General features: G+C 51.1%; 1 protein-coding gene across 2 annotated transcripts; it reads left to right on the forward strand.

The window, feature by feature from the left end:
- The first annotated feature begins 1,346 nt into the window (after window positions 1-1,346).
- Window positions 1,347-20,740, forward strand: PRPF8 (pre-mRNA processing factor 8). Of its 2 annotated transcripts, none has more exons than XM_037374494.1 (43): window positions 1,347-1,454; window positions 1,564-1,673; window positions 1,752-1,920; window positions 2,598-2,762; window positions 2,850-3,068; window positions 3,666-3,878; window positions 4,162-4,287; window positions 4,378-4,483; window positions 4,632-4,822; window positions 5,008-5,127; window positions 5,206-5,395; window positions 5,579-5,698; window positions 6,024-6,158; window positions 6,269-6,398; window positions 6,779-6,975; window positions 7,083-7,289; window positions 7,379-7,542; window positions 7,876-8,002; window positions 8,122-8,314; window positions 8,656-8,843; window positions 9,054-9,292; window positions 9,780-9,926; window positions 10,171-10,381; window positions 10,717-10,833; window positions 10,919-11,166; window positions 11,353-11,532; window positions 12,007-12,142; window positions 12,729-12,898; window positions 13,216-13,345; window positions 13,521-13,667; window positions 13,911-14,071; window positions 14,714-14,905; window positions 15,511-15,748; window positions 15,998-16,126; window positions 16,826-16,939; window positions 17,081-17,254; window positions 17,509-17,702; window positions 18,053-18,292; window positions 18,374-18,515; window positions 18,901-19,041; window positions 19,319-19,458; window positions 19,648-19,850; window positions 20,449-20,740. In XM_037374494.1, exons 2-43 carry the CDS (start codon window positions 1,574-1,576, stop codon window positions 20,601-20,603), a joined length of 7,008 nt encoding a protein of 2,335 aa, XP_037230391.1. In that variant the 5' UTR covers window positions 1,347-1,454; window positions 1,564-1,573; the 3' UTR covers window positions 20,604-20,740. The 2 variants fall into 2 exon arrangements, with proteins under 2 accessions (XP_037230391.1, XP_037230400.1); XM_037374503.1 differs by having other exon boundaries at window positions 1,376-1,454; window positions 1,561-1,673.
- Window positions 20,741-20,750: the final 10 nt, after the last annotated feature.

Below are 20,750 nucleotides of genomic sequence, written 5' to 3' on the forward strand. Positions count from 1 at the left end.
TGTTTGGGTTTTTCACCTCAGGTGGTGTTTAGGTGCCCATGTGCCGCTCACAGCTCCTAGCGGGTGAGGAGCTGGCAGCTGGAGCTTTCTCTTTAGTCTGACCCATTTACACCCAGTTTTTCAGGAGCTGCTCCACCGATCCTTGCCCTTAGCACACAGCCTCTGCATCTGCTCGGCAGCACTGGCTCCGGCCTCTGGCCTCTGCCCACATGGCCTCTGCCCACAGCAGGGACGTTTCTCAAGGCCAGGATTGTGTTACTGCATTCCTGCTGTCACACGGATGCTGTGTACAGGGGTGGTGGTGGCGTGAGGGGTGGCGGGCCAGGGGAGCCTGTTTTGGGAGCCTGTGATCAGGTGGGATTTCCCCACGTTGCTACGGTGGGATGAGCCGTGGCTTTGCAGCTCACTGCAGCTGGGTGCTGGGATTCCCCGTGCTTGTCTGTCCTGATGAAAAATGCCACAGCCTTGGCTTGCAGGGCTTTGGGAAGGGGTCAGCCCCTCAAATCCCCCCATACAGGGAATGTCTCCATTAGGGAGTTAGTTGCCAGGCAGCTACGCCCCAGCCCACCACTCACCTGCTCCCCCTTCAGCCCCATCCCACACCCCAGGAGTCAAAGTCCCCTCCAGCACAGGCCCCTCTCCCCATGGGGACGCCCCAGGGAGCCCCCACTCTGCAGAAGCCCTACAGTGAGTGCCCACCCAAGCCCCCTTGCCTGCCTACAATGAGCTGGGCCTTGCTCTCACCAGGTGCTGGGCCAGCACAGAGGGCCGGGGGGCATCTGTGCCGCCGGGGCGGGGGGCAGCAAGGGGGGGGCTACCTGCTGAGGCGTTAGGGGCCGTAGTGTTGCCATGGCTGGGGGAGGTATCGCTGCCCGGCGGCTCTGGGGTGCAGCACCCCCCTACCCTGCCTGGGACTGGGAGGGGGTGGGCCCAGGCCCTGGTGGGGGGACACCGGAGGGGCCGAAACGGGCACTGCCCGCACCGATGGGGCCTTCCAGGCCCTCACACCGCCCCCCGGGGGAGAGCGCACCCCCACCCCCCCCCGAGGCCTAACGCCCCCTCCCGCCCCGGGGCGCCGCTAGTCCCGCAGCGCCCCCTACAGGTAGCTTGGGGTGATCAGCGCTAAACGTTGTCCAATCAGAGCCGCCGCAGAGCTGTCACCGCTGCCCCTGTTCGCCAATCGAAACCAGCGAAAGGCGGGACCGGAGAAGGCCGAGCGTCCCACCGGAAGTGTGCTCCGGAGACCACTGTCTTTCTTCTTCCGGCTTTAGTCCCGCCTCCTTCCCCTCCTCCGCGTTCTGATGGGCCGAGCCTGCTGTCTCCGAGGCGCCCCGAAAGCTGATTGGCTAGCCTTCATGACTGTGCGCCCCGCCCACATCCGGGCCTCTGAGGCGCGGTGGCGACGACGCTGGGCCGCCATTGTGGTGGGGAAGCGCGGGGCGTCGCGGCAGCCGGTGAGGGCGGGCGGGGGGCGCTGAGGGCCCGGGGGATGCTGGGGGGGATGGCGGGGGCGAGGCCGGAGGTGGCTTCGTCCCCGCCCTGAGCCCTTCTCCACCCCAGCAGGTGCGTCGCCATGGCCGCCGTCTTCCCCTACCGCGGCGGCTGCGCCCCGGTGCCCACCCCGCTGGCGCCGCTGCCCGACTACATGTCTGAGGAGAAGCTGCAGGAGAAAGGTGGGTAGGGCCGGCCCCCGCGCCCCAGGCCCACCGAGCGGGGCAGGGCCTGACGCCGCTGCCTCTCTATCCCCGCAGCCCGCAAGTGGCAGCAGCTGCAGGCCAAGCGTTATGCGGAGAAGAGGAAATTCGGCTTCGTGGACGCGCAGAAGGAGGACATGCCCCCCGAGCACGTCCGTAAAATCATCCGCGACCACGGTGACATGACCAACAGGAAGTTCCGTCACGACAAACGTGTCTACCTGGGGTAAGGGACCCCCCGGCTATGTGACACATGGGAGCTCAGTTCTCTGCTGCCTTGTCAAAGTTTCTCGCTGATCTGTGAAGGGAGAGCCTCTTCTGCAGAGGCCTTGCCGTGTCAGTTGTGCATAGAAGGCAGCATAGTAGCTTGGTGAGGACAGAATAATCAGTTGCACTTGGGTAGCAGTGCAGAAGAGGAAGTTGTTGCTTTGAATTTATGAGAAAAACATTATTCTGGATAACACATTGGCTTAGAAGAACTTGGGAGAGAGTATGAAGTAGCCAGCCTACATTTTTTGCAAGATCAAAAAGCGTTGTGAGTGGTTTTTCACTGTTTAGGTTCAGAGAGTATCATATGCACATTGTGATCCATTGCACTAACTTACTGTTACCCATAAAAACTCCAGAAACTCATCTGAACTTTTCCATTTTCATCTGTAACGTTCTTGATGTTTAACAATCTCCTGGAAGTCAAACCATTAGAAAATTTTCTGGTAGTGCAACACATGAAGCGCAAAGATAGAGTAGGAAGTTTATGAATTTGTCACTGGAGGCATTTATGAACAGGTTAGATGAGCAGTTTTCAGGAGTGAAAGGTGTAGGGGTAATTGGGCTTGTGACAGATGGATGGCTATTCTCTTGAGATCCCTTCCAACCCTGATTTTCCTTGATTTCTGATTGTAGTGCTCTGAAGTACATGCCTCACGCTGTTCTGAAGCTCTTGGAGAACATGCCCATGCCCTGGGAGCAAATCCGAGATGTTCCAGTCTTGTACCATATCACAGGCGCCATCTCTTTTGTGAATGAGATTCCCTGGGTCATAGAGCCGGTGTACATTGCTCAGTGGGGGTAAGAGCCTTCTTCCTTCACCCCGGTGAGAACTTGTGAGTAAACGTTCATTTGTCCACAATATAATGGTCTCTGGGTTTCTGCCAGGTCGATGTGGATTATGATGAGGCGAGAGAAGAGGGACAGGCGTCACTTCAAGAGAATGAGATTCCCCCCGTTTGATGATGAAGAACCTCCTCTGGATTATGCTGATAACATCCTGGATGTGGAGCCCCTGGAAGCAATTCAGCTTGAGCTGGATCCAGAGGAGGATGCCCCTGTGCTGGACTGGTTCTATGACCACCAGCCACTGAAAGACAACAGGAAGTACGTGCCTTTCTGGTAGCACAGTTCGCTAGGAGAGGGAAAAAACAAATGCACTACAGAAATTACCTATACGTAGCAGTATTTAACCTTTGATTGTGTTACACTGGGCTATGTGTGATGGGGGGGGGGGTGGCAGAGAAAAAAATTCCTTCAAGGATGGAAGGGAGAACCTGATGGTTACAGAGCCGCAGCTCTTGTCTTCAGCATCCAGAGAGGGCAAACAAAGCCTCTCTGTCCAGGAGGGCTGCTGCTAAAACTTTGGCATTTCTTACCATGTCATAAGGATAGTACCCTGTGTTGTCTAGTTGGAATTTGGATTGATAATTGCCAAGAGTGCACAGATACTGTGTCTCGGTTTGGATAAGAACGAGGAGAGGAGCTGGAGCAGTCAGTGTTTTCTGGGCAGATGTAGTCCATAATAGTCTTTAGGAGTACTGCAGCCTGTCTTTCTGTCTAGAGGGACCCATGTTTTAGCTGTTCTTGATGCTTTCTGCAAATGATAGGTGATGAAAGGTGTTTGGTTATTTCTTGTCCTTTGGTAAAGGCCCAGTTGCCTCCTGGCTATGCACTGAGTGTCCATGCTTGGTTCTTTGGCAGGTACGTAAATGGTTCAACATACCAGCGTTGGCAGTTCACTCTCCCGATGATGTCCACACTGTACCGGCTGGCCAATCAGCTGCTCACTGACCTTGTGGATGACAACTATTTCTATTTGTTTGACCTGAAAGCGTTCTTTACCTCCAAGGCACTGAACATGGCTATTCCTGGAGGTCCTAAGTTTGAGCCTCTTGTTAGAGACATCAATCTTCAGTAAGTGTTGGGTTTGGGAGGAAGGTGAAGTGGTTGTCTGGGAAAGGGCTGGGGAGGGTTAATCTTTTATCAAGTGTCTTGCCTTGAGTGAGCTATTCCTGGGTATTTGCTCTTATTAGCATTAAGTCTGTGATGTGCTTGCTGCTGGGGACGCTGAATTGTTGTTACTGCAAAGAGAAGCCTAAAGGAAAAATGCTGTTACCCTGTCTTCAGTTAAAAATGTTTGCCTTTTTTACTGTCCCCCTGAATGTTCGTATAACAGTTTATTTTTGTCTTATTTGAGGGATGAAGACTGGAATGAATTTAATGACATCAACAAAATTATCATCAGACAGCCGATCAGGACAGAGTACAAAATCGCTTTCCCGTACCTGTACAATAACCTGCCACACCACGTCCACCTGACCTGGTAAGTGCAACAGCCTCCAGAGCAGGGAGAGCAGGGGAAAGCTGTCAGCTTTAGAGCAAAATATGCTCTAATGCATATTTTGTGTCATAGGTATCATACTCCAAACGTCGTTTTCATTAAAACAGAAGATCCTGATCTCCCAGCTTTTTACTTCGATCCACTGATCAACCCCATTTCACACAGACATTCTGTCAAGGTGAGTCACTGTCCAAGAGAGCCTGCAGTAGACCCTACTTGTGTGGAGGCAATGGGGCTTTAGCGTCTTGCTTGTAACCTTGCTTCTAATAGCAGCATATACTGAACTAACTGAAGCAACCAGAAAACGTGGTGTTTCTGCATTTCAGAGTCAGGAACCGTTGCCTGATGATGATGAAGAGTTTGAGTTGCCAGAGTTTGTGGAACCTTTCCTGAAGGATACCCCGCTCTACACAGATAACACAGCCAACGGCATCGCCCTGCTGTGGGCCCCACGGCCCTTCAACTTGAGGTCTGGGAGGACCCGGAGAGCTCTCGATATCCCACTGGTCAAGAACTGGTGAGTTCTTTCCTGGGGGAAGGGGTGTTGTAGTGATTGTGACATTGCTGTCTTGTTACAATGAAAATAAAATAAAACCATCTTGTGGTGACTGGTTTCTAGAGATTTTAGGAGAGTGTTTGGAGGTGACTTGTTCTCTAAGGAACGTGAGTTACCTGAAAAATTGAAAGATTGTTTATCTCTAGGTATCGTGAGCACTGCCCAGCAGGCCAGCCAGTGAAAGTGCGAGTCTCCTATCAGAAGCTACTGAAATACTATGTTCTGAATGCGCTCAAGCACAGACCTCCCAAAGCCCAGAAGAAGAGGTAAGTGGGTGTCTATTCAGTGGGGAACTGCTAGTCTGTGTAGGGGACTGAGCTGATTATAGTCATTGCTCTCTCCAGGTACCTGTTCCGTTCCTTCAAGGCTACAAAGTTTTTCCAGTCGACGAAGCTGGACTGGGTGGAAGTAGGCCTGCAGGTGTGTCGCCAGGGCTACAATATGCTGAACTTGCTGATCCACAGAAAGAACTTGAACTACCTTCACTTGGATTACAACTTCAACCTGAAGCCTGTGAAGACCCTCACCACTAAGGTATTGGCCCGTGTGCTATTTTACTCAAGAGTGAAGTTTAATTGAAGGTTGTTAAGTAGCTAGTGTGGTGAGACAGGCCACAGTGCCTCAACTGTTCAGTTGTTTTATGGACTGACCAAACTGGAGCTGTTTCTGCTCTTACATAACGTTGTTACATAAATTCTGGGTTTTCTTCTCTTCCAGGAAAGGAAAAAATCCCGTTTCGGTAATGCTTTCCATCTCTGCCGGGAGGTTCTGCGGCTGACTAAGTTGGTGGTGGACAGCCACGTCCAGTACAGACTTGGAAACGTGGATGCGTTTCAGGTAGCCTCTTTTTTTAAAAATTTTATTTAAAGGTGAGGAGGGGAAGCTAAGAGGAGGAATGGAATGTCTGAGCGGATTTATATAGGATGCACAAAACGACTGAATGTTGCAGTGTTACGGAGAAGAGGGGGAACGATGAAAGCATGCAGGATTGCATGAAAGTCTGCTTTTACCCTGATTTATGAGAATTGGTCATTGTATGAGTCAGTATTTGGAGCTTTGCATAGCCAATTACACTGTGCTTCTGGCTGTAAAATAAACCTGCTTCCTGAGGCAGTGTGTGTGGTGTTCCTTGTTAGCTCTGACTCTGCTCCCCGTGTTTCAGTTGGCAGATGGCTTGCAGTACATCTTTGCCCATGTGGGTCAGCTGACAGGAATGTACCGATACAAGTACAAACTGATGAGGCAGATTCGTATGTGCAAGGACCTGAAACATCTCATCTACTACAGGTTTAACACAGTGAGTTCCACCTTGCCACATGGTGATGACCCCATGTAAACTGAGGAACAAGGAAGTGATTCTGGATTGTCAATAAGTGACCTGCACTTACGATGTCTCTGTTCTTCTAGGGGCCTGTGGGCAAAGGTCCTGGCTGTGGCTTCTGGGCTCCAGGCTGGAGAGTATGGCTGTTCTTCATGAGGGGCATCACCCCACTGCTGGAACGCTGGCTGGGGAATCTGCTGGCCAGGCAGTTTGAAGGTCAGCACTCTCTGTAAATCTTGGATATGGGAGGAGTGTGTGGTAAAGATTAATACTGTTTGCTTGTCAGCTTGAACTCCAGTTTTCTGTTCCCACTGGTGGTCTGTATCCATGCTCCATATCAGTCCTCCGAGCTATTGACTGGTTTAGACCTCTTATGAGACCAGTGCCCCCAGAATAGATTCCAAATGGAAGTAGGATTCCCTGCTCTGTAGCACTGTGGAGTCCATAGCCTCCTACTCATCTGTTCCAAACTCATCAGTGATGTTGTGGCAGTGTAGTTTCTTCAGACATCCTGAATGTCTGTGCACTCATATTAGGAAGAAGGAGGAACACCACCCAGTAATGTCAGAACTGCTGAAATGCTTTGCTTTTTCCAGGCCGTCACTCAAAGGGTGTAGCAAAGACTGTCACGAAGCAGCGTGTGGAGTCTCACTTTGACCTGGAGCTGAGAGCAGCCGTTATGCATGACATTCTGGACATGATGCCAGAAGGAATCAAACAGAACAAAGCCAGAACCATCCTGCAGCATTTGAGTGAGGCTTGGCGGTGCTGGAAGGCCAATATCCCCTGGAAGGTAAGTCTCTCGCTTGGCCTTCTGGTTCAATTTTAACATCTCCCAGGTGGAACTGCTCTTTTGAAGGTTCCTACTCCTGCTTCCCTCAAGTTACTGTCCCTCCCCAGGTGCCAGGGCTGCCAACTCCTATTGAGAACATGATCCTGAGGTACGTGAAGGCAAAAGCTGACTGGTGGACAAACACAGCTCACTACAACAGGGAGCGGATCCGTCGGGGTGCCACGGTAGACAAAACCGTCTGTAAGAAGAATCTGGGCCGGCTGACCAGACTGTACTTGAAAGCTGAGCAGGAACGGCAGCATAATTACTTGAAGGTACTTTTGTCCTGTCTGAGGTTACCCAAATTGGTGCTATTTTCATAGAGGAGCTTTCACTGACTAATGCTGGTGGTGTGGTTCCGCAGGACGGGCCTTACATCACTGCAGAAGAGGCAGTTGCTGTGTACACAACTACAGTGCACTGGCTGGAAAGCAGGAGGTTCTCGCCCATTCCCTTCCCCCCACTGTCCTACAAGCATGACACCAAGCTGCTCATATTAGCCCTGGAGAGGCTGAAGGAGGCTTACAGGTGAGCAGTGGGAAGTGATTGTGTTCTGCAGGAGCAGACATACGCACTGGGAAAAGCTTCTGAAGCTATTTTTGTTATCCGTCATTCCTGGAATTGAGTTGTAAAATTACTTGATGGACTGGTAAAGGTTGCAGTGCTGCCAAGGGTGACTGGGGGCTCTTCATGGACTCTGCCACTTCGGGCAAAAACAGTGCTGTGCTGCTAAGCCTGGGGATGTGGGGTGTGGAGAGTTATGGATCTTGATCTGCTTGGTTGAACGGTATCCATCACCAGTTTAATGCAGTGGCTGTTAGCTTGTTCATGCTTAGGTGAGCTGTTCTTTCTCGCTTTCAGTGTGAAATCTCGCCTGAATCAGTCACAGAGAGAGGAGCTGGGCTTGATTGAACAGGCTTACGATAATCCTCATGAAGCTCTGTCCCGAATCAAACGACACCTTTTAACTCAGAGAGCCTTCAAGGAGGTAAGTGTCCTGGTGAAAGGCAGACCATACTAAAAGTTACGCTGCATTCAGGAGCTAAGTGGCACTAAGACTGTGTGTTCTTTGTCAACTATAAGTCTCCGTTTTGCCTCTTTTTTTAGGTGGGTATTGAGTTCATGGATCTCTACAGCCACTTAGTTCCTGTTTATGATGTTGAGCCCTTGGAGAAAATCACAGATGCTTATCTGGATCAGTACTTGTGGTATGAGGCCGATAAGCGAAGACTCTTCCCTCCATGGATCAAACCTGCTGACACTGAACCACCTCCACTGTTGGTGTACAAGTGGTGCCAAGGTTAGTGGGGGTCTTGTATTCCCTGCAAAAATGAGTTTGCTTCTCGGAAGCTTCCTTCCTACGAGCCCCTTGGGAGCTGAGCTTTCATATTTGCAACCTGCAGTCAATAGTCATTACTATCAGAGGCTATATTGTGTAGGTTATGTATATACTGGAGGAGGAGAACTTCCATAGCACTTGTGGTTGATTACTTATTTGTGGTCCCATTTCTGGGATAGACTGGAAGGACCAGAGGGTGAAAAATCAGGTGTTACGAGAAATAGGTCGACTTCCTGTGCCCGGAACTGTGCATCTGCGTTCTGATCTGTCAGATAACATGACAAGCTTGTTTGTCTTCTCAGGCATTAATAATCTGCAAGATGTTTGGGAAACGAGTGAAGGCGAATGCAACGTGATGCTGGAATCTCGATTTGAGAAGATGTATGAGAAGATTGATCTGACGTTGCTCAACAGGCTGTTGCGTCTTATTGTTGATCACAACATTGCTGACTACATGACAGCCAAGAACAACGTGGTGATCAACTACAAGGTGATGATTGCTGTTGGGAAAGGGGGCATGTGGACTGTAAAATGGAGAGGGTTTGGACCCATGGGGGAGGAAGGGACACAAGACTTGCCAAAGAAAGAAATAATGTGCGAGTAAGAAAACCCTTCTGGGTCCTGCTGAAAAGCAACTGCTCAGGTAAAATGTCTCCGATGTATTGTGACAGGTTCTCGCAATTCCCCTTCATTTATTTAGGACATGAATCACACAAACTCCTATGGGATCATTCGTGGACTGCAGTTTGCTTCCTTCATTGTCCAGTATTATGGGCTTGTGATGGACCTGCTGGTGCTGGGTCTGCACCGTGCCAGTGAAATGGCTGGGCCTCCCCAGATGCCTAATGACTTCCTCAGCTTCCAAGACATTGCCACTGAGGTGGCCCATCCCATTCGCCTCTTCTGCAGATACATTGACCGTATTCACATCTTCTTCAGGTGAGACCTCTGGGGCCCTGCTTTCCTCAATGGTGTTTGCTTTCCTCAACTGGTGTTCTGGCATCTTGCAGCAGATGCTGTGAAAGTGGGAATTAGCATGCTCCTGCTCCAGGCTTTTGTTCCCTCTGCTAAGAAAGATCAGGAATATTTGAATTGACAGTCTTTGCAGGACAACTGGACCAGCAGAAAAGCAACCATGTCAAAAGTTCAATTGTTACAGATTTTCCACTGGAAAAAGAAGCCTTTTCTGGCTTCCCAGCAAGTGGACATAAAATTTTACATCTGTTCATGGAAAGATGACAGTCATGGTTTGCTCTGTGCTAATGAAACCAAAGCCCCTTTGGAGGGAGGATATGGAAATTGGATAGGTACCTTCAAACGTGCTATGGCAAACAGCTATCCATCAGCAAGTCCTTATCTGTCTGGGCAGACTGGTGTTCTGAAAAGCTGGTTATGTAACTCCAGATCCTCTTCTGTGCATTTCCAGGTTTACAGCAGATGAGGCAAGAGACTTGATTCAGCGGTACCTGACAGAGCATCCAGATCCCAACAATGAGAACATTGTAGGCTACAACAACAAGAAGTGCTGGCCCCGGGATGCTCGGATGCGCCTCATGAAACATGATGTGAACCTGTATGTGCTGCAGCCTGGAAAAAACAAGTGGTGGGAGGGTGGAAAAATTAGTCATAATCACTGTTGGAGACTGATAGGCAGGTGCTTGGGGAGAAAAGTAGGAAGAGGTGAGGGGTCAGTGCTGTAATTCTGACAGCGAGTGATGGGTGTGAGAGACTGTAGTGCTGGGATGGCATTGGGAAGTTGCCCGGTTGCTATTTTGCTTCAGTAACAAACAGTCTGTCGCTGTGCACATCTTTTTCAGTGGTCGTGCTGTTTTCTGGGATATCAAGAATCGTTTGCCTCGATCGGTCACCACAGTGCAGTGGGAGAATAGCTTCGTATCCGTTTACAGCAAGGATAACCCCAATTTGCTGTTTAACATGTGTGGGTTTGAATGCCGCATCTTGCCCAAGTGCCGCACCAGCTATGAGGAGTTCACCCACAAGGACGGCGTCTGGAACTTGCAGAATGAGGTAGGGTGAGGGTTTGGCAGGGTGGGAGAGCAGTCCCTGCTGTACCTGGCATCGAAGCAGGGCTTACAACTGCCTGGGTGGGGGCTAACCACGCGTTTACCAGCTGTGTAACTGGCACTGCTAGCAGGTGGAGCTAAAATGAGCTCAGTATGAGCTCTCCTTCCTGGGAGGGATGGGGAATTCTTGTCTGGGAATGATGGGGGCCCTGAAGCTGTAGAGGTGCTGTTCAGCCGCTTCTCTCCCCGTGTTGTATAAAGGCCTGATGGCAAGAGCTTGTCTTTCTGTACTGGAGAGGGGGCTCCCAGGAAGGAACTGATGGGCCTGGGCTCTTGTAGGTCACCAAGGAGCGCACAGCTCAGTGCTTTCTGCGTGTGGATGATGAGTCTATGCAGAGATTTCACAACAGAGTGAGGCAGATCCTCATGGCATCTGGCTCCACAACCTTCACTAAGGTAAGGTGGGAGGAAGATGTGTGACAGAGATGTGTGACATGCCTGGAGAATGGGCTGAGAGCTGATCCTCTGCTTTCCTTTGTAGATTGTCAATAAATGGAATACAGCTCTGATTGGCCTGATGACCTATTTCCGGGAAGCTGTTGTAAATACTCAGGAGTTGCTTGATTTGCTGGTGAAGTGTGAGAATAAAATCCAGACTCGCATCAAAATCGGTCTGAATTCCAAAATGCCCAGCCGTTTCCCACCAGTGGTGTTTTATACCCCAAAAGAGCTGGGGGGGCTGGGCATGCTTTCCATGGGCCACGTTCTCATTCCACAGTCTGACCTGAGGTGAGTTTTGCTGCTTTAATGCCTGCGTGGATTCAGTGTTCAGTTAGATGTGCTTTCCCATGAAAATACCTGAGAATGCTAAACCATGCTGTGTTACAGAGATCTGTTGCCTTTACAATAGGTCACGGCAGCGTGACCTGTGAAGTGCTGTCGCTCCTACCTTACTCTTGTGCCTCTTTGCTGCAGGTGGTCCAAGCAGACAGATGTTGGCATCACTCACTTCCGCTCAGGAATGAGTCACGAGGAGGACCAGCTCATCCCAAATTTGTATCGTTACATCCAGCCATGGGAAAGCGAATTCATTGACTCTCAGCGAGTCTGGGCAGAGTATGCCCTTAAGCGACAGGAGGCTATAGCCCAGAACAGGTATGTTGCTGTGTGCAGTCACACCTGTGTGTGAGGACAGGCAGTGGTGTGAAGGCTTGCACTGTCTCAGGATGCTGGAGACCTTGCTGGCCCTGTGATACGTGCTTCAGGCTGCCTGCAAAGCTGCACTCTTGCCTCTAGAGAAGGTGTGGACTCTGCAGGCTGAAAGTGCACCCGTGGCACTGTTTGAGGGAGGTGGTATGGCAGGTGGTGACAGGAAAAGCTGACATCAGACCCTTTTGCAGTTAGTTGTGCACACTTACAAGGGCAAGCTTTTTCTTTCAGCTGTTTGACATAAGTGTGTTCGTAGTGATGGCTATAGACACTTTGCTGAGCTCTTGAGTGCTTGGCGATTTAGAACATCTCCTGCCAGAGCCCCCAGGTCTATTCTGTGATCTCATCACCTGAAATAATAATTAATGGATTGCTGCAGAATTGAGAGGTAACAAAGTGTGGGGATTTCTTTTTCTTCAGGCGTCTGACGCTAGAGGATCTGGAGGACTCATGGGACAGGGGAATTCCTCGTATTAACACCCTTTTCCAGAAGGACCGACATACCCTAGCTTATGATAAAGGATGGAGAGTCAGGACTGACTTCAAACAGTATCAGGTACTGACCGGGAATTTCTCTGGCTGAGTCTGATGTTCATATACCTGTTCCAGACAATGTCCTTGCACCTTGCATTATTGGAGGTGCACTTCCTTGTCTTTCTGCTGCAGGAAGAACTTAGAGCCATGTGTTGGGACTGGTAGAAGCTGTTGAGAACCATGTGCTCCCAAAATCTGTAGCTAGCCACTTTTGAAGTGTTTGGATCGATGGCAGTGTCTTGGGGAGCACCCCACGTAGTGCAACTGAGTGTTAAGAAGTCAGTTTTGGAAAGGGGGGAAAAAAAGGTCCCAAAACAAACATTCCAAAATCTTTTTAATAACAGTGGAAACATTTATTATTTAAAGTCTCCAGTGGCAGCTCTGTAGAAGGCCAGTCCCTGAAAGATAAAAACTTCATCTTAGAGCCTACCCAGTCTGAATTGCATATTAGTACTGACCGACTTGTACTGTAGATGAGCTGTGTCCTCCAGGACTGAGGGCGTGAGGCTTTTGACGTTATTGTCATCGTAATCTTGGTTCCTACAACTAGTGCAGTTGGTTAAATGATCTGAATACGAAGCAGCTCACCAGTGCGCTGTTGTCTCCAGGTCCTGAAACAGAACCCGTTCTGGTGGACACACCAGCGCCATGATGGCAAGCTCTGGAATCTGAACAACTACCGCACAGATATGATCCAGGCACTTGGTGGAGTGGAAGGAATCCTGGAGCACACTCTCTTCAAGGGCACTTACTTCCCCACGTGGGAGGGTCTCTTCTGGTAAGAGAAACGTTGATGTGGCCTTGCCTTGCAAACTGGAGCTTAGTGGTGCACCAGGAGGAGTCCTCGGCTCAAGCTGTACTGATTCTGTTGAGCCTCTTCCACTTTTGTCATCACTTGAGCACACTGTAGAGTTCAGTTGTGAGGGCACCTGGGACTGGGTATAATTGAACCTGAGCGTGCAAATCCATGGAAATTTCTTTGCATGAAATCATCTTCCCTGCTCCCGGTGTGTGTATTCCCTGCCTGTATTACATGTGGCTCATGGCAGTCAGCGGAGACGAGGGATGCCTTAAGCAATTGTCTGCCCCTTGTAGGGAGAAGGCCAGTGGCTTTGAGGAGTCCATGAAGTGGAAAAAGCTGACAAATGCCCAGAGATCGGGTTTGAACCAAATTCCAAACAGAAGATTCACCCTGTGGTGGTCTCCTACTATTAACAGAGCCAACGTAAGTACCTGGAGTTTGTACTTGTAGGAGCTTCCATTGAAATGAGAGCAGTTAATTGATCTAATTCTTCAGAACATCTCTTGCAGATGAACTAAACCTCCTTAACAGTTGTTCTGTTTTCTAAACTTCATCAGTTGTGCTGTTGCATGTTCTCACAGCTGCTTTTCCTTTGCAGGTATATGTTGGGTTTCAGGTGCAGCTGGATTTGACAGGCATATTTATGCACGGCAAGATCCCCACGCTGAAGATTTCTCTCATTCAGATTTTCCGAGCTCACTTGTGGCAGAAGATCCATGAGAGCATTGTAATGGATTTGTGTCAGGTGAGTGGTGTGCTCACTTGGTTTGGTTCTGTGCAGTGCATGCACGCTTCTTGTGTACCAGCAGCCTCCTGCTGGCAGCAGAGGTTGGCCTGGGGTTGTAGCAGGGTAATCCTTCTTCTGCGGTTGGACAGAGAAGCGGAGGAAATGGGATTTTCCTGGGTGCCTGTTTTAACTCTGTGTTGAGGACAGATGCTTTAGCGAGGTTGCTTGAACACAACTCATCTCTGGCTGCCTTTTCCCCAGGTATTTGATCAAGAGCTGGATGCTCTGGAGATTGAGACAGTGCAGAAAGAGACAATCCATCCCAGGAAGTCATACAAGATGAATTCCTCATGTGCAGATATCCTTCTCTTTGCTTCCTATAAGTGGAATGTGTCGCGTCCATCACTGCTTGCTGATTCCAAGTGAGTGTTTTCCTTTTCCCTCTCCTTGACTTTGCTGCAGAGCAGAGCTGCGGAGCCTGTTGTCCTGAGCCAGAGCCCGTATCTCTCGGGCACCTCGAGCTGGTTTTCTCTGGGGACGCAGGAGGACAGAGTCATGCCTGGCAAAGTGCAGGGCTCGTTTGGGCAGATGGTTGCAGCACCACCTAGTGCAGCCTCCTGCAAAACATGAAGACTCTCTGCTCCTGTTCTCTCCCCTACTTGACATTTCCCCTGAGCCAGAGCTCAGCAGCTCTGAAGCATTCTTCAGGAAACCCCACAGAGCTGTGCTGTCTGGGGGCCAGAACCTGGAGTGAATCAGACACTCTCTGTACCTGTGCTGTGTTCAGTTTGAATCCTCACCAGGCGGTTCCCGGGGGAGATGACCCTCGTGACTATGTAGTAGAGGAGTAACTGTGCTGCTTCATCGTTGGCTGAGGGTTTCTCTTAGGAGCTTCTGCATTCCGTTGATATCTGAGAGCAGCAGTGGAGTCCCTTTGCAGGGTGGTGTGTGGGTAGTAGCCGGTTTCAGTGTTCGTGCTTGGTGGCAGTTACTCTGTCAAAGACATGTAGCAACTGCAGGAGTTTTGTGCGAGATTAAATTGCTCTGGCTTGCTTTCTCCTTAGAGATGTGATGGACAGCACCACCACTCAGAAGTACTGGATAGATATCCAGCTGCGCTGGGGAGATTACGATTCCCATGATATCGAGCGCTACGCAAGAGCCAAGTTCCTGGACTACACTACAGACAACATGAGTATCTATCCATCTCCTACCGGTGTGCTCATTGCCATCGATCTGGCCTATAACTTGCACAGGTGAGAGCTGCAGCTTCTGTGTTGTATCTGTAATTGGTAGTTGTGGCTGTGCCTTAGCGCGTCTCCAAACTGGGCTGTATTGTAGCCAGGAGGACGAGGGGAGAAGGCAGAAGCCGGGGGTATGCGGGGAATGGGATAAGGCAACTAGGCAGTCCTTTCAAGTTGCCCTCTCCTGCTCATACAGTAATAACCGTCCAGTTCTCCCAGCTCACCGATCATTTGTTTTCATAAGAGATTTCTGTCAGACTGTTCTTGGAGCTGAAGGACAGCTCTTTTTTCAAGGCCTGCTACGAGTGGAGACAGCTGTTCTTTGCTGGAAATGTAAAGTGCCAGCGAGCAGACCTCGCTCCAGTGTGCTTGTTAGAGAAAGCACAGCTTTCCCGGGACTGCAGCAGGTGTGTGCTGTGGCTTCCCGCGGAGAGGTGGCATAGGGAAAAGCTGCAGCTGAACAGCTCCCAGGGACATGGCAAGATGAAATCGTACAGTAGTAGTCAGCAGGCAGAAGGGTGCCTGGCTGCTGCCTGGGAAGACTTGTGTGCGGCTGTTGTCTCTTCATCTCGGAGATGATGGCAACAACTTGGTCTTCCATTTGTTTTCTTCTTCAGTGCTTATGGGAACTGGTTCCCGGGGAGCAAACCTCTGATCCAGCAGGCTATGGCCAAAATTATGAAAGCGAATCCTGCGCTGTATGTGTTGAGAGAACGAATCCGCAAGGGGTTGCAGCTGTACTCATCTGAGCCCACAGAGCCATACCTTTCCTCCCAGAACTATGGAGAGCTCTTCTCTAACCAGATCATCTGGTTTGTGGATGACACCAATGTGTACAGGGTGACCATTCACAAGGTGAGGCCAGAGATGTGTCTCGGGAGGAAGGGACAGGAACTGTAGGTGTCGTGTGCTCAGGGGTTGTGCAGGCGTGCGTGAAGATGATGAGGAGTCAACGTGCACCCACGTGTTTGCAGTGTGCACAGAGCAGCTCTTAGATTTCCCGTACAGTTCCTGCTCAGAGCACACAGTGAGTCGGCTCTTGTGTAAAGGTGTGGATAGGCTACATTTATCTCCTGTACTTTTCACTTTTGCTTGTTTTCTCAGACTTTTGAAGGGAATTTGACCACGAAACCCATCAATGGAGCCATTTTCATCTTCAATCCCAGAACTGGGCAGCTCTTCCTGAAGATCATTCACACGTCTGTGTGGGCAGGGCAGAAGCGTCTAGGACAGGTAGGGCCTGGCTGCCTGCTGTGCTTTGGGCTGCAAGCTGGGGATGGGCTCTGACTGCTTGGGGCACTCACACAGAAAATATCATAGAATCGTAGAATCATTTAGGTTGGGAAAGACCCTTAAGATCAGAGAGTCCAGCCATTAACCCAGCACTGCCAAGTCCACCGCTAAAGCGTGCCTCTGAGTGCCATTATGCAGGTCTTCCATCTTCCTCCCTCTTAACAGGTTTGGAGCTCCGGGGTCCAGTGAGTCACCTGTGCTCAGGCAAGCATTAGTATGGGATGCAAAAGGAAAAGAACACGGGCATTGCTACTGCCAGGTTTTTGAGGCTCTGAGGTGTAAAGTGCCTGCGTCATCAAGCAGGGCTTGAGAAACAGTGCTGTGCTCACTGTTACAGCAAATCGCGTTGCACTTGGCCGTACATCCAGGGTGGTGAGAAGACTCTCAGGTGGCAAAGCCAGGGAGGTGGTGTAGCCAGCTGTTTTTTCTGAGCCAGTCAGGAGTAACTGAACTCCAGGAACAGAAACTGCCCTCTGTGATCAGTAAGAAGGAAATGCTGGGCCTTGTCACTGATCTGGAACAAGCCATAAATTCCAGTCGTATTTTTAGAATTTGGTTTGAGTCTCTCTAGTTCCTGAAAGTGTGGAGACACTGCTGTTAGCAAAGAGATATTTCTCTAACCCTGCTGTGTTTCTGTAGCTGGCCAAGTGGAAGACAGCTGAAGAAGTGGCTGCCTTGATTCGATCGCTCCCTGTGGAGGAGCAGCCTAAGCAGATCATAGTGACGCGGAAGGGCATGTTGGACCCACTTGAGGTAACAATGCAGATACTGCTCTGCGAGAACGTAGAAAATCTTTGGGAGATCACAGGACAGTTCTGTGTTCCTGCGGAGGACTTGATCTGGACCAATGTTCTGCAGTAGTTGTGAGCTAATCCCTCTTCTTGATAAACTCAGGTGCACTTGCTGGATTTCCCCAATATCGTGATCAAAGGCTCAGAGTTGCAGCTGCCCTTCCAGGCCTGTCTGAAAGTGGAAAAGTTTGGTGATCTCATCCTGAAGGCTACCGAGCCTCAGATGGTTCTCTTCAATCTCTATGATGACTGGCTGAAAACCATCTCTTCCTACACGGTAAGCACAGCATGCCTAGTCTGCATGTTGCTTTGCCACTGACAGATGAGGCAGGAGCCAAGGCCTCCGAGATCCCTCGCAATTTGTTGCTTGGGAGCACTTGGCTCTGAGTCTGCCTGGATTTGCCTTCCAATTGATTGCACTGGTGCCTCCCGTGCCGTGTCCGTGTGCTCAAGCAGAAGAGAGCTGTACTAGGGCCTTGTGTATTTGGTTCCCTTCTTTCTGATGAACTGCATCTTGTTTTCTTCTCCAAGGCATTCTCTCGTCTGATTCTGATTCTCCGGGCACTACATGTGAATAACGATCGAGCCAAAGTTATTCTGAAACCAGATAAGACAACCATAACGGAGCCTCACCACATCTGGCCAACCCTGACAGATGAGGAGTGGATCAAGGTGGAGGTGCAGCTGAAGGATCTCATCCTTGCCGACTATGGCAAGAAGAACAAGTAAGCCACTGTCCAGCTGCAATAATCCTGTCACCCTTTCCCTCCTGCTCCACAGACTGTGGCTGAGTGCTCCTTGTGGAGAGCAGAAGACTTTCAAGGGTCTTTGGCAGTGAACTGTCAGCTCCATGGGGAAACTGGTTGTTAATTGCTTTTAGTAAGGCAGATAAAAATGTCTGCACCAAACCTTTTTCTGATCTGTGCATCTTGTGATTTGGCCCCTCCTTTGGTCTAAAACTTTGTAGTTTCATTTTTCATAGTGCCTTAAGTGGAGGTTCTGGGCTTATGCCTTGGTGAGAAGAGTCCAGAATATATTTTGAAATGCCTGACTTGGGTGGTTGTTTCTCTTTCAGTGTGAACGTTGCATCCCTGACACAGTCAGAGATCCGAGACATTATCCTGGGCATGGAGATCTCTGCCCCCTCTCAGCAGAGACAGCAGATCGCAGAAATTGAGAAGCAAACCAAGGAGCAGTCACAACTGACAGCCACACAGACCCGCACCGTTAACAAACACGGGGATGAAATCATCACCTCTACAACCAGCAACTACGAAACCCAGACTTTCTCCTCCAAGACTGAGTGGCGAGTCAGGTAGGGCTGTGGGGGGTGGAACAGGTCAGAGTGCTCAGGAAGGAATCTGTGCACCCTCTAATAATCGTCTCCTCTTCACAGAGCAATTTCTGCTGCCAACCTCCACCTGCGAACAAACCACATTTATGTTTCGTCAGACGATATAAAGGAAACGGGCTACACGTATATCCTTCCCAAGAACGTGTTGAAAAAATTCATCTGCATCTCCGATCTGCGGGCCCAGGTGAGTGTGCAACAAGATTATCACAGTTGTACTCGTGCTGCAGGGGTGCACACCAGTCCTGGGCGGTCAGGGACTAGGTGAAGGGCTGGGAACTTGCTGCTGTCTGTGTGAAGCCCTCTGTGCTCGAGGCAGATGTTGGCAGTATGAGGCAGATGTTGGCAGTACGGTTGAGTGCACAAGTTCTCGCAGGGTCCTGATGGCTCCTTGTAGCTCAGACTTGGGGGGGGGGGAACTCAAACTGAACAAAACTTCTGGTGTTCTCCTCTAGTGAGAACCTGCCAGCCAAGAGATACTCTCCTCGGGCACTAAGGGCAGGGCCACCCGCTCTCACGTGGTTACATGGAAGTGTCTTCTGGGCTTCTAAGGTGGGTGTCTGTGTTCCTAGATTGCAGGTTACCTGTACGGAGTGAGCCCCCCCGATAACCCCCAAGTGAAGGAGATCCGGTGCATTGTGATGGTGCCCCAGTGGGGAACGCACCAGACCGTGCATCTCCCGGGGCAGCTGCCGCAGCATGAATATCTCAAGGTGAGTTGAGCTGTTGCTCCCGGTGTGGGTGGAATATCTCAAGGTGAGTTGAGCTGTTGCTCCCGGTGTGGGTGGAGGAGCAGCGTCTCCAGTAACGGGGACCTGCGGTGGCGGGGCAGCTTCTCTCGATCTGCTTGGATGTGGGACGTGGGGGGCTCTGCCTGAAGCCAGCCTGATCTGGGATCAGGTGAAGGGGAAGCCTTTGGGGGCCCCTGTGCTTTCTGTCTTGCTGGAAGCAGTCTTGTTTTAAACGTCTTTCTAAAACGCTCTTTGTCAGGAAATGGAACCCCTGGGGTGGATTCACACCCAGCCCAACGAGTCCCCTCAGCTCTCGCCGCAGGATGTCACTACCCATGCCAAGGTCATGGCTGACAACCCCTCCTGGGATGGGGAGAAGACCATCATCATCACCTGCAGGTGAGAGCCGGGGAGGCTGCCGTGCGCCCCTCTGAAGGACCCCCCCACTGGTTCCTCTGTGCGTGGGTGCTGGGGAACACGCTGAGGTCTCAGACTGAAAATTCGGCAGAAAAGGGAGTGTTTGCTCCTTTCTGGCTTCCCTCCTCCACCCAGATCAGCCTGACTTGTCCCGTCTCTTCCTCCTTTCAGTTTTACGCCAGGCTCCTGCACGCTGACAGCCTACAAGCTGACCCCGAGCGGCTATGAGTGGGGCAGGCAGAACACAGACAAAGGGAACAACCCCAAGGGCTACCTGCCGTCCCATTACGAGAGGGTGCAGATGCTGCTGTCGGATCGCTTCCTCGGCTTCTTCATGGTCCCAGCGCAGGGGTCCTGGAACTACAACTTCATGGGTGAGCTGCCCCGGCCGAGGGACGGGAAGGGGGGGCAATGTGAATAGCTTGGGAGGAGAAGGAAATCGCTTCTCAGGGAAGCATTGCTTACCCGTTCCGAAGCTGGACCTTCCTCGGGGCAGCTGGCAGCGATACCAGCATTGTGGGCTGACCTTTTCTTGGTACCAGCGCTGGGCTCTCAGTTCTCAATGATTTTTTTGGTGGCAAAAGAGCACGCTGTGATAGAGGGGTGAGAGAGATGGCTGGTAGCGTCTGGTCTCTTGCCACTGAAACTTAATCCCTGTCAGGCAGAGGAGATGGTAATGGGAAAGGGAAGAGGGAGGGGGTTCCTGGGTGGGAGTAGCTGCAGATCTCTGTGTGATGAACAGGAGGGGTCAGGAAAGGGAGAGCGAGGCAGGCGGAACACGTGATGAGCAGGAAAGGACTGCGGGGCCTTGCTCTGTGAATCTCTAGGGGCAGGGACCTGCAGGGTGATGGTTTTGTGGATAGAGAACTCTCTTTTCTGGCACGGGGCTGCCTGAAAATCACCCTGTGAGGGCAGCGGGCTTCGGCAGGGGCGGGAGGGGCTTTCAGGCGGGTGACGGACTCTCCCTTCCAGGTGTCCGCCACGACCCCAACATGAAGTACGAGCTGCAGCTCGCCAACCCCAAGGAGTTTTACCACGAGGTCCATCGCCCCTCGCACTTCCTCAACTTCGCCCTGCTGCAGGAGGGGGAGGTCTACTCTGCCGACCGCGAGGACCTCTACGCCTAGCCCTGCCCCCTCAGTACTGTTGATATTCAACAGCGTGTGTGTGCTGTCCCCCGGCTCCTCGCCCCCGCAACGCCCCCCCTCCCCCGTTCTTGTACCCCCCTCCCCGGTTCGTGTACACCCCCCCCCCCCCCCGCAGCGACTCAATAA

The sequence above is a fragment of the Falco rusticolus genome, chromosome 1 (assembly GCF_015220075.1).
Source record: "Falco rusticolus isolate bFalRus1 chromosome 1, bFalRus1.pri, whole genome shotgun sequence".
Lineage (NCBI taxonomy): Eukaryota > Metazoa > Chordata > Aves > Falconiformes > Falconidae > Falco > Falco rusticolus.